The sequence below is a fragment of the Sciurus carolinensis genome, chromosome 1 (genome assembly GCF_902686445.1).
Source record: "Sciurus carolinensis chromosome 1, mSciCar1.2, whole genome shotgun sequence".
Lineage (NCBI taxonomy): Eukaryota > Metazoa > Chordata > Mammalia > Rodentia > Sciuridae > Sciurus > Sciurus carolinensis.
In genome coordinates this window covers 201,076,283-201,088,842 of record NC_062213.1, presented here as the reverse complement: position 1 = coordinate 201,088,842, position 12,560 = coordinate 201,076,283, and the positions used below count along the sequence as shown (strand labels likewise).

Below are 12,560 nucleotides of genomic sequence, written 5' to 3'. Positions count from 1 at the left end.
GACAGGCTAGCCCCCAGACCCCTTGGCACCCCAGGGGCTTCACCACCCCAGAAGGACCTCAGGACCCTGTTCCTCTGGAGAGCCTAGTCGGGTGGACTGGGGACACTTTTGGACCCGTGCCAGCTGCCTGTGTCCATGGGGGGCTGGAGAGAGCTGAGGGCAGTGGGGAACCTCCCTGCCTCTTCTCCGCCCTGAGGAGAGGGCAGCCCTGCAGCGAGCCCGGCCACCTGTGCCCACGCCCTGTGCCACACTGTCCCCTGCCCTTTGCTCATGGTCACGCCCTGATCGGGCTCTGAAGCTTTTGGAGGCACTGGTTCAGCAGGGACAGGGATGGGGCTGGCGACTGGTGGAAAGGCCCACCCTGGGAGTGGCGGTCAGCAGGGGGCCAGCCTGGGAGCAGGGAGGAGGCTCGTCTGCTCGGCTGAGGTGGAGATGCAGGTGTCCAGAGCAGGGCGGAGCTGGCCAGGGGCTGGGCAGGCGCAGTGGGACAGGCAGGGCGAGGGAGGGAGGGGAGCGTGGAGTCCAGCCAGTCCAGGGGGCCCGCAGGTGGGCAGTGCTCAGCAGAGGTGTGGAGGGGCGGGGCAGAGCGCGTCGGCGGGGACAGCGGGTGACCTGCCGAGGGTTGCCACACGACAGTGGCAGTGGCAGCAGGTTGGGAGCAGCGTGGGGTCGGAGTCCCGTCTCACTGCGCGGCCCGGCGGCTGTGTCTCTTTGGGAAAGGGCAGCGTCGTCTACGACAGCAGCTTCGACCTCTTCAAAGAAATCGGGCACCTGTGTCGCCTCTGCAAGACCATCGCCAGCAACTCGGAGCTGGTGAAGCCCGGCGGGGCCCAGTGCCTGCCCTCAGGTGCGTGGGTGGGGCCCGGTCCTCAGGGTGGGTGGTCCTGGCGGGGGCAGCCCGGAACACGTGGCAGACATGCCCCTGTGCTGGAGCAGGTCCACGGGGCTCTCGGGGCAGGTGGGCACCATCATAGGCTTTGCACGAGCAAGACCGTGCGGGGCCAGGATGGCGGGGAAGGCCCGCGCATGGCGGGAAAGGCTGGTGCGTGGCAGGGCGTGGTATGGATGGCGCAGGAGGCACGGCAGGAGGGCTTTTACAGAGTCGGGGGCGGGCTGGCCCACGGAGAATCTTCTGGCGGCATCATCCGTGGCCATCGCTGAGAGAACCTGAGGTCATTTTCCACCCAGTGGCAGACGTGTGTCACAGGAGCCGGAGGGGAGGCCCGGGGCGGGAGTGCTGCCGAGGTGGCAGCCGCTCTTCCGGCCCAGCCCCGCCCGCTGCTTCTCCCCGCAGGCTACAGCATCTCCTCCTTCCTGCAAATGTTGCACCCTGAGTGCCGGGAGCTGCCCGAGCCCAACCTGCTGCCGGGGCAGCTGTCCCACGGGGCGGTGGGCGTCAAGGAGGGCCGCGTGCAGTGGATCTCCATGGCCTTCGAGTCGGTGAGCCTGGGCACCGAGGGCTGGCCTGGAGCCAGGGCCTCTGATCTGGGGCCTGTGCCAGGGGGCACGTGCCAGTCAGTGTTGGTGCCTAGCGCCAAGCCAGGCTGGCCAGCTGCAGAGCTCTGCCCCATCCGCCCCTCCCGCCTCACCCGCCAGGGTTATGTCACTGCCCCTGCTGAGTGCGCTGACGCTCCCCTCTGCCGCGGTAGGAGGCCAGGGTCAGGGTCACGTGGCCTCCACATGGCCAGGGGAGAGCTTGGTGGCTAGGGACCCCGCCACTCACGTCTCCCCCTACTCTGTCACCTCGGACATTGGATCTGTCTGAGGAAGGACCCATGTGAGCACACGCGCATGCGCACATGCACAGCACAGGCTGGTTCATGTACAGTGAGCAGAACTGGGTCAATGGGGTAACAGGAGAAAGTTCCAGAGCTGGGGAGGGCCCCTTGCTCTCATTCTTCATGCACCGTCCTGTGCTGGCCACTGCAGCCACTGCCCTCGCAGACTCAGCCCAGCCTGGTGACACGCAGCCTGCCAGGCGGTGATGGGAGCTGGGCAGTTTTGTGTGGGGGATTTGAGAAGCCAGGAGGCCCATTCAGGGCCTCAAGGAAGGCTTCCCAGGGGAGGCCAAGGATAAGCGGGACCAGCTCTGCAGGCAGAGGGAGCCGTGTGTGCCGGGGTCCCACAGCAGGGTCTTCTGGGAGCGGAAGGGGGCCCTGGAGGAAGGGGCAGGGACCTGGCTGTACCTGAACCCGCCGCTGCCGTTAAGAGTCATGCCATGTCCTCTGGCTGGTGGGAGCTCGTTTGAGACGAGGCTGCCCATTGTTTGCCCCACACACCACACACTCGGTGACCACCGAGCAGAGCAGCCACCTCTGGGAGGGGCAAGCAGGCCACAGCCCGTCTCACAAGCTGGTGTCCCCGCAGACCACGTACAAGGGCAAGTCCTCCTTCCAGACCTACTCGGACTACCTGCGCTGGGAGAGCTTCCTCCGGCAGCAGCTGCAGACCTTCCCCGAGGGCTCGGCCCTGCGCCGTGGCTTCCAGACCTGCGAGCACTGGAAGCAGATCTTCATGGAGATCATAGGTGAGGGCGGGCAGGCAGGCGGGCATCTCGGGCCACCCCGGGCTGCGAGGGCACAGGTCCTGCCTGGGCCACCCCTGCCATCCTTAGCCATGGCCCAGAGCCCTGCAGAACAGACAAGCCAGCACCCGGGCTGCTGATCTCACACCAGAGCCTGGGTCCCCTCCTGCTGGGGGCATCTGGCCACATCGTCTGGTCTTAAATTTGGCCACCTACAAAGTAGCAGTCATGGCCATTGGCAGCTGTCAGTTAGGAACCTCTCTAGGAGCCAGGCCTGTGCTGAACCTGAGCAGTGTGACACCCCACGGGCAGGCTCTGCCACCTCAGGAGTGGGGAGCTCTCAGGCTTAGAGCGGGTGCAAGCTGGAGCCGCGGGGCCGGGAGCAGGGCTGCCACCCCTGCCCCCGCAGCCCCTGAGGCCCTCTTCCTGACTCCAGGGGTGCAGAGTGCCCTGTATGGCCTGGTCCTGTCCCTGCTCATCTGTGTGGCCGCGGTGGCCGTGTTCACCACCCACATCCTGCTCCTGCTTCCCGTGCTCCTGAGCATCCTGGGTAGGTGGGCGACGGGTGATGGGCCCAGCCAGCAGGGATGGAGCAGCAGGGTCTCCCTGGTGGCCTCAAGCCTCAGTCAAGTGCCCCTGGTGAAGGGTTCATGATGCCCCTAGCCCTTGGTGGCTCATGGGACTGTCTTCCCCAGGAGTCTGTGCCAAGAGGAGCCAGATGGCCCCTGTGACAGCAGTTGACTCAGGGACATGTTGCTACACCTGTGCCCTCTGGTGTCCCCGTCTCTGACCCTGGTCCTTGTCCTGTCCCCCAAGACTTCCCTATTCCTGAGGGTCCTCCAGGGCCCTGTGGGCAGGACTGGTCCCAGCTGCCCGCCCTGCTCCCCCATCACAGGCATCGTGTGCCTGGTGGTGACCATCATGTACTGGAGCGGCTGGGAGATGGGTGCTGTGGAAGCCATCTCCCTGTCCATCCTGGTGGGCTCCTCCGTGGACTACTGCGTCCATCTGGTGGAGGGCTACCTGCTGGCCGGAGAGAACCTGCCCCCCCACCAGGCTGAGGTAAGCAGCCGCTTGCCCGCCCCCTCCCCACCTTGGTGCAGCAGAGGGACCCCAGCAGCCGACCCCTAGGAGGCTGAGCCCTAGGAGTTGCCGCTGCCCGCTGGTCCCCGGAGCAGCGTGGGCTGGGCGTTTCGCTGGGACTTGAAGCCACGCCCCCTCCAGCCTCTGCCTCTGCTCAGAGCCAGGACTGCGGGCCTCCTGCGGGTTTGGGGTTTTTGGTTTTGCCCCTAGTCTGGGATGATTGTGGTGTGAAAACATGCCTGTGTAAAAACTAACCCCATTATACATCAAGTACTTTGGGTCAAAGAAGAAAGCTTTGACATCGGGGTGCCCCCTGCTGAGGACCTCATCTGCCAGCCTTGCTGCCCTGGCGCCCACTCACGGGCCGGGGCCGGGCCCCAGCAGGTGCCGGGCCCCAGCAGGTGCCAGGCCCCAGCGTCCGCTCTCTGCCGCCCTAGGATGCCCGCTCGCAGCGCCAGTGGCGGACGCTGGAGGCCGTGCGGCACGTGGGCGTGGCCATCGTGTCCAGCGCCCTCACCACGGTCATCGCCACCGTGCCCCTCTTCTTCTGCATCATCGCCCCCTTCGCCAAGTTCGGCAAGATCGTGGCGCTCAATACGGCCGTGTCCATCCTGTACACGCTTACTGTCAGCACCGCCTTGCTGGGCATCATGGCCCCCAGCTCCTTCACCCGGACCAGGACTTCCTTCCTCAAGGCCCTGGTTGCTGTCCTGTTGGCAGGGGCCCTGGGGCTGGGCACCTGCCTCGCCCTACTGCGCAGCGGCTATAAGATCCCCCTGCCCAGCGGGGCCACCCTATAGCCCTGCCCCATGGCCTGACTTGAGCACCTTGCCCTGGCTGATGGGGACCAGCCACACTCTCTGACCCCAGAGACTCCTTGTCCCCCAGCCTGGCTCAGCTAGTTCCAGTCCCAACCTGGCAAGCAGGTGTCCACACTGTGGATCACATCGCCTTCATCGCTGCCAGAGCCCACGCCCAGGACGAAGCTGGCCACCACTGCCCCTGGGCTCTGCTGGTCCCTGGATGGAATGGGGCGGCCCTGCTCCCAGGCCTGGTCACCACTGGTCCTAGAGCATCTCTGGAGTCCCTGCCGCAGTGCTCATGGCCTTCTGGGGGTTCTTTGCGGCTCCCCTTCTACGCAGTGGAGCTGAGACACCCAGAGGCGGAGCAATGCCCTGCGGCAGCCGGGGCTCCCTGGGCCTTGCAGGAAGAGCACAGGGGGTCCACGCAGGGTCCCGCTCCCCTGGCCTCCCTCCCCATGGCTCTATGTGGCCAGGGCCAGATGGTCCTGTGGGCCTTACCACTGAGGACAGAGGGGCCCGGCCTGGGGTTGTGCATGTCCTAGCCCCAGCCCCAGCCTCAGGGGCTCTCTAAGACCCCCCAGGGGTTGTGGGCCCAGCACTGACTTCCCCACGTCCAAGCCCCGTCTCCCGCACCTGGCACGGAGGGTGGATGTCTTGGGCGGCCTCGGTGGGGAGGAGCTGCCGTGCCTGCCGCTGCCTCACGGCAGATGGTTCCCATTAAAGTGAGATGGAACTGCAGCGCGCATTTCCGGCATCGCTGGCTCCGAGACGTTCTTCACGTTGTTATAACTAAGTGTCCACGTGCAGCCCAGCCAGGACCCAGCGCAAGGCCGAGCATCACCTCTGCCCCAGGCTGGGCAGGGATGGGCTGGGTGTGTGGTTTTGGACCCTCGCAGGAACGAGGTGGCACAAGGCTCTGGGGCCTCCACTGTGGGAAGCAGGGCTCCAGGATGTCCTGTCTCCAGGGGCCTGTCGGCTCCACAGCTCAGGCGTGCTGAGCGCTTTCTGGACGCCTTTTCCTGGGCCTTTCCTGTCGTCCCCCTGGGCTTCATGAAGCTGGATGTAGATGCGCTGATCAGTTGATCCCTGATGGTGAGAAAAATCCAGGTGGTCTCCAGGCCCGCTTACCTGGTCACCCGCAAAGATTAACTGGGAGCTGAGGGTGCAAAACAGGTGGACGCCTCTGTGTCCCCCACCTAGCAAGTGCCGGGCACAGCCGAGTGCCACTGTTGGAGGGAGTGTCAGGCCTCAGGTCCATCCGTGAGAGCCAGCAGTACTGGCTGGCAGGTGACACTAGCAACACGTGTCTGTGGTGGGTCAGTTCCTGTGGCCGCCATAGCAGCACCACAGACTCTGGCTTGAACGGCAGAAGTGCGTTTTCCCACAGTGAGGAGACTCCTCGAAATCACGGTGTCAACAGAGGGGGCCTTCTGGGTGTTCAGTGGGGAGGCTACGGGCCTCGCCAGCTTCTGGGCACCAGCCATCCGAGGCGTCCACCGACTACAGGTGGCCACTCAGTCTCCACCCCCTTCCCGCCACCTGTCTCCCAGTGTCTCTGCTCCATGCTCTTCCCTGTGTGAGGACACCAGTCACACGGGATTGGGCCCCGCCCTGACGACTTCATCCTCGCTTGATCAGCTGCAGACCCTGTTTCCAGTAAGCTCGCGTTGACAGGTGCCAGGGTCAGGACTCCAGCGTGTGTCTCTGGGGACAATACTTTCGTCACAGGGCTTGTCGCTTACCAGCTCATTCGCTGGCCTTAGCCAGTGGGTTCTGGTCATGACCATTTTACACAAGGGGAGACCGAGGCCCTGAGGCCCACTTGCCTGGATCATGAATGGCAAACTAGGTCTGAGTGCAGCCCGCCTGTCCCCCGGGGGTACACAGCTTCTCCTAAGTTGTCACAAAGGCCAGTCGTGAGCACAGGGAGATCAGAGGCCTGTCCCGGAGTTGAGGGCGGCCCTGCGTGTCTACAGTGCTCCGGGCTCCCATCTTCCTTCTTTAACGAGCCCTCGGGGCCCAGCCAGGGCGCCATGGCTGAGGGTAAGCGTCTCACCCTGGAGCACAAGGCCCTGGAGGGGCTGCTCAGCATTCGGGCTGAGCTCTGGCCCAGGACCTCTGGCAGCCCTGTGTGGGGGCCACACCTGCAGATACTATCTTCCCAAATGACCGTCCCATGGGGCTTGGTGCGTACAGGGGCTGAGTGGGGGAGGGGAGGGGTGACACATTGACAGGACACCCCACAAGGTGTTGGATGAAGACCAGCATCTCCAGGGACTGGAGACTGGCCCGCCCGATGGCCTGGTTTTAATGTGCCGGCGGGCTCTTTGCGCCCTTTCTTATTATCCGCCCTTTCTCAGAGTCCTCCTGGGCCCATTTTCTTGTGCGTCTGGTGCTGGGGATCGAGTCCAGGGGCACTGGCCACTGGGCTGTACTCCCTGCACCCACCCGCCTTTTTTCTTTTCCTGAGACAGCGTCTCATGAAGTTGCCCAGGCTGACCTTGAACTTGTGAGGCTGCCTCGACTCCTGGGTAGCTGGTGTGCCCCACTGCGCCCACCTGGTCCACTTTTAGGAACAACTCCTCTTCCTTCCCCTCCACCTCTACCTTTCTAGAGTGCCAGGGCCAGGGGCAGGCAGATCAGGGTGAAGGAGACCAGACCCTGTGTCCCTGTGACCTCCCCCAGGGTGGCTAGGGCTCCTGGCATCCTGCAGATTCCCCTTTTACGATGAGCACCCTGGGGCCCAGAGGGAGGGGACTGTGCACACAGCATGCTGGCTTCTGGGACGGACCCTCCATTTAGATCTGCCTCCCTTCTCTCCAAACACCTGTCCTCGTCCCTCCAGGCTCTGCGAAGTGACCAGTCCATCCTGCTCCCAGCTGCTGATGGTCTCCTTCCCAGGGTGCAGGCTGGGACAAGGCTGGGAAGGACATGGGAGATAGTTTGGGCACCTCAGGGAACTCTGGTCCCACAGCTGGCTGCCTACTTTCCTACGAATCAATGCCCTCATCTTGTTTGTGACTATTGGCACCACAGCGTCCCAGAGGCACTAACTCCCGTGAAAAGAACCCTGACCTTCCTTTGCCACTGACATGGACTGTGATCTTAATGAGCTTTGCTGAGCATAATGAGATCCTCTTCCTTCACTAAGGCACATCTGCCAGCCCGGTATTTGCGAGGATGGGCAGGCATGTGGCGTGCCCAAGTGCCAGAACCTGCGTGGAGGAGGGACCCCTCACCGGCCTAGGGCCCCAAGCCCCTGCTTTTATCCCCTCCCTTGGAGACAGGAGATGGCAGTGGGTGCCAGCTTCTTCATGGCCCAGCGTGCTCCGGGGGAGTTGAGCCTTTGCCCTGTTTCACTGCTGAGGGGGCTGAAGCCATAGACATGAGCTGCATTGCTGTCCCCCTCCCTAGTGGACAATGAGCCTTGAGAAAGGATGTGCCCACTCCCATCCTCCCTTGGAAGCCGGGCTTGATACCGAGAAGAACAGGGACACAATGAAGGGATTTTGAAAGCAGAAGACCATTTCCTGCATATCCAGCTGGTAAAGAGCTGAGCCCGTTGGTGTGGCTGGGGAAACAGCTCCTAGGTATTGTGGTCCAGCCATGGAGGGTGACTTGCAGTGACTCAAAATCACAACCACACAATCCTTCAGCTCAGCGGTCCCCATTCTGAGAATCTGGCCTGCAGATAACTTACAATGCCAGGTGCAAACGTTTTTCATTAAAAATGGGAGGCTGGAGCCCCCAACACCCATGCACACGAGGGCCTGTGAAGTAGATGGCGGTCAGCCCACCCAGGCAGCAGGATGCTCTGCAGCTGTCAAGGAGAACCAGAGCGCTTCCTGTGTGCCAATGTGCAAGAACTGCCAGTGTTCCTGGGGGAGAAGGGTCTCCAAACTGTAAAACATGCTAGTTCATGTGTAGAAAGAAATGGGCCGGGCAGGGCTTGAGGCTCAGCGGCAGAGCGCTTGCCTAGCGCAAGTGAGGCACTGGGTTCGATTCTCAGCGCGCATATGAATAAAATAAAGGCCCATCGACAACTAGATATATATATATTTAAAAAAGAAAAAGAAGTGGCCAGCTGAGAGAACCTATGCTCATCTTCACCTGCTGATACATAAAGTAATTCGGAAGGAAATACAAGAAAAACTCAACCCGTGGCTACCTGGGGGGAGTCTAGTGTGCAGCGCAGCGGGGAGGGCTTTGGTTATGGATCTGCACGCTGGGGCTTGTCGACTGCAGGAAGGTATCAGCTAGGTGGGTTTGGGAAGCAGGAGAGAGGTGGCTGTCATTGCTCTTTAGAGAGCTCACCGCTCAGGGAGTGAGGCGAGGAAGGGTGCACCGCCCCAGAAGGCTTCTGCCGGCACCCGGCGAAGGTCCTGCGCCAAGAGCCACCGGCCAGCGCCGGCTTTCCTGCCCCTCTTCTCTGAGCAGGGACAGGGCTGAGCCCTTGGGGTGACCAGGAGGGGGGCATTGCCTGATGCTGCTCCCTGGTCCCCGTGTAGGTGAGCAGGCAGCAGGGATTCATGGAAGGGGCAGCCCCAGGTAGCAGGCCAGAGCTGGCTCACAGCCCCCTGTTCTGCTCAGGAAGTCTCGCTCCACCTCCATTAGCCGTGCGGCTGGGCAAGTCACGTCGTCTATTTTCACCTGTCTGCTCATCCTTTAAATAGATAACACCCGCCGTGCATGGGCTTTGTGTTTTAATGAGATGCTGTTTGCCCAGGCCACAGCCACAGTGCTGGCCTCTGTCACTATCATCATCATCGTTCTCAGATGCACTCCTTCTGACTCAGGAGAGCATGTGCTTGGAGTTGCAAATCCCTTCAGTAAGCAGGAATTATTTCCTCCGACAACCCCTCCCTGACTGGGGTGGAGTAAGCTGACTTGTCCTGCTAATGAGCCGGACCATGGGATCTTTATCATCCACTGGGAGGTGGCAAAATTGAAGTCAGGGAAGGTTTGTGACATAGCTGGCCAAGGGGAATGGCCTTGTGTGCTTCTGCCCCTCCAGAAGAAGGACATGTCCCCTGCAGCCCACTTGTTCCAGAAAGCAGAGAGACGCAGGGAACCGTGGCCTGGAGCTAAGCCCAGCTGGTCCCACCTTAAATCTGCCCACTACCAGTTGACAATCAATGGCTGTTGTTTGAAGTTGCTGTGTTTGGGGGTGGTTGTTACGCAGCACTGTTGCAACAGTAGCTGACCGAAGCACTACCCATCACCTCCAGTTAGGTTGAAGGTTCACACAGCCACAGAGGCCCAGTTGGTTGTCACCGACAAGTCCCCATTGTCATCTCAGGTCACAGCCTCCACTTTGCACCTCAGGCTTCCATGGAACAAAACTCCTTGGTGCTGCTGGGTTCGGTGTTGCAGCTCTGCCTTCACATAGGCCGTGGCCCAGCCTGGCAGGCTCCTCCTACACCGGCTGAGTGGCTCCTTCTCATCCTTGAAGACCCAGCTTCCTCCAGGGAGTCTGTGGTCCCCTGAGTCTGGGTTAGCTGCTGTGGACCGTGACCACACAGCACTTTAACCTCCCTGTTCACTGTATTTTTAATGAGCAGCTGCTTGGCTCTCTCCCCTCACTAGGAGGCATTCCACAAGGGCAAAAGCTGTGTGTCCTAGCCCCTGACACACAGCTCTAATGACATTGTTCCCATTTTACAGGTGGGCAGATGGAGGCATGAAGGAAGGAGAAGGTACTCACTCGGCAGGGGATACTAACAGGGAACAGACTGTCTGGGTGCCCTCTGCCCTCCCACCTGCCTTCCTGCTCCCCAAGGGACTCAAGGTGAATGCTTGGGCAGAACCTGATGCCATGGGCACGTCCTGTCCTGTGGTGTGGCAATCAGCCCTCAATCCCTGGGCTCCCCCTGGAGCTGGGTGACCTGCACAAGCCACTTAATCTCCGAGCCTTGAGTATCAATTATTTCCTGCAGCCTAACAAACCACTTCAAAATCTAACGGCTTGAAACAGCAACTGTGTGATTACCTCAGGAAGCCGTGGGTCACAAATGAGGTTGGGCTCATCTGGGAGGCTTCTCTGACCCCAGCAGGGTTCCTCGTGCGTCTACAGCCAGCTGGGGGTCAGTGGATGTGTCTGTTTCCGGGAGCTTGGCTGGTTGTCAGGTTGAGGGACAGGGGTCACAGGGTACCCGGCAGGCTGCTTGGGCTTGCTCACAACGTTCCTGGAATGTCACAGAAGTGCTCGGGCCCCCTGTTGGGGACTGAATTGTCCCCGGTACTGGAGACGGGACTTTGGATTGGTGACGATGGAAGTAGAGCTGGGTCAGTTAAGGGTGGACATGTGGACCAGGCTTTAGTTGGGGCTGCAGCTGAGAGGAGACAGCCCTGTGGAAGGGACCAGGCTGCTGGTCCTGGTCCCCAGACAGAGGGAGAGGTGGGCTTCTCATTGATTTGCTGGCTGAGCGAAGTCTGGTAATTTTCTACTGGCCAGGAACACAGTTCCAAAGGATGTTTCTTCTTGTGCACGACTCGGGTCCCTGGGCAGTCACCATCGACTTATCCTGTGGACTGTCGAGTTACTCTTCTGATTGGTGCCATCATCCTGTGCAAACATTCTGCCTTGAGACGGTACCTGAGCCCGAAGATGGGACTGGGTGACTTCAGTTGCCTGAGAGTACAGGGCTGGGATAGAAATACCAACTCCAAGGGGCAACCAGTGGGTCCATGTGCCGAGCCGAGTAGAATCTGACCCCAAAGTAGAGCAGCAGAGGGGACACACAGCATGAAGACAGAGGTCCAATGCCAATCACCCATTGGACATCCGCAGGCCCAAGTGAAGAGTATTTTCAGCAAAAGTGGCCTTCAGATCCCTGAAATTAACCTAGGTGGCCATTATCACCCTGAGCCACACGTCAGAGGTGCCACCTCCAGCAAGCTAGCAGGAGGCCAGTCGTGCACTGCCTGAATTTGAAACTAAGAACAAGAGAAGCTGGTGGGTTTACTTAGGTTTTTTTCCTGGTAACGATTTTGTTGTGTGAACGTTCTGCTTCTGTGGTTTCACCTGGGTCTACTGAGGCAGTTGAACAGGGCGCCAGGGCAGAGAGGCAGCACGCTCTGCTGCGGAAGGCAGTTGCCAACAGCACCCAGGGGCTTCTTCCATGGTCCCAGTCCCTTGTCCCAGTCTCACCCGAAAAAAGACAAGTTGAGGTTCCAGGCCCTGAGATCTCAGAATGGGACCTTATTGGAAACGGGGTCTTTATAGATTCAATCAAGATAATACGAGGTCATCAGGGTGGGTCCTAATGCAATATGGCTGGTGTTATGGGCTGTGGTGCAGACGTTGAGGCCCTAATCCCCAGTACCTCAGGATGCGCCTGTGTTTGGAGACAGGGCATTTAGAGAGGTTGTTAAGTTAGAATGAGGCCGTTAGGGTGGGTCCCAAGCCCCTCTGAATGCTGTCCTGACAAGAAGGGATTAGGACACAGAGATATCAGGGCACATCAGCACAGAGGCACGACTGTGGGGTTACATGGGTAAAATCGCCATTTGCAAGCTGAGGAAAGGAGTCTCAGGGAAACCGACCCTGCTGGCTTGGTCTTGGCCCTCAAACCTCCAGAACCATGAGACATTAAATTTCCATCGTCGCAGCTTCTGGTTATGTTCCTGACCTGGCAGCCCCAGGGAACTGAGACAGCTGTCCAGGTCTGAGCCCCAGGTCAGTCCAGAGTCCCCAGGGGGACGAGTAGTCTCTCCTCCTCAACAAGAAGGACTCCAAAATCACGCTGCAAAGGTTAAGATACAGGGAGAGGAATAAGGGTGGGCTTTGGTTTTGTCTCGTTTTTGTGGTTTGTTTGTTTTGCAAAAGTCCCAAGCACTCACGGTTACTTCATCTGTTGAATGGAGCCAATGAGAAATCTGACTCAGGGTTCCAATGAGGATTCAGTGAAGTGCTTGGCACAGAGTGAGGGACAAGGTAAGGGCCCCAGAAAGCACACAGTGATTTATCAGTGTGCACATTTTTGAGGGCAGGTCCTTACTCCCATGTGAGATCATTTCTTGCACAGGGCCGGGTATGGAACAGAAGTTCTGGAAGAGTCTAATGAAGTCCAGCTGCTTGGTATAGAGATCCTGCCTGTCCACAAGGGCCCACCTGGTGCCACCTCCTGTCTAAAGGTGCTCAGTCCACA

At 60.2% G+C, this 12,560-nt stretch overlaps 1 protein-coding gene across 4 annotated transcripts in view; it reads left to right on the top strand.

The window, feature by feature from the left end:
- The window catches only part of Disp3 (dispatched RND transporter family member 3), a 43,483-nt gene extending 38,335 nt beyond the window's left edge, over positions 1-5,148 (top strand). For all 4 annotated transcript variants that reach the window (XM_047530325.1, XM_047530315.1, XM_047530304.1 and 1 more), the window contains 6 exons: positions 721-847; positions 1,295-1,440; positions 2,368-2,527; positions 2,961-3,074; positions 3,420-3,586; positions 4,045-5,148. In XM_047530325.1, coding sequence (XP_047386281.1) covers positions 721-847; positions 1,295-1,440; positions 2,368-2,527; positions 2,961-3,074; positions 3,420-3,586; positions 4,045-4,407 — 1,077 coding nt within the window. In that variant the 3' untranslated portion in view covers positions 4,408-5,148. The remainder of the gene's footprint in view (positions 1-720; positions 848-1,294; positions 1,441-2,367; positions 2,528-2,960; positions 3,075-3,419; positions 3,587-4,044) is intronic.
- Positions 5,149-12,560: the final 7,412 nt, after the last annotated feature.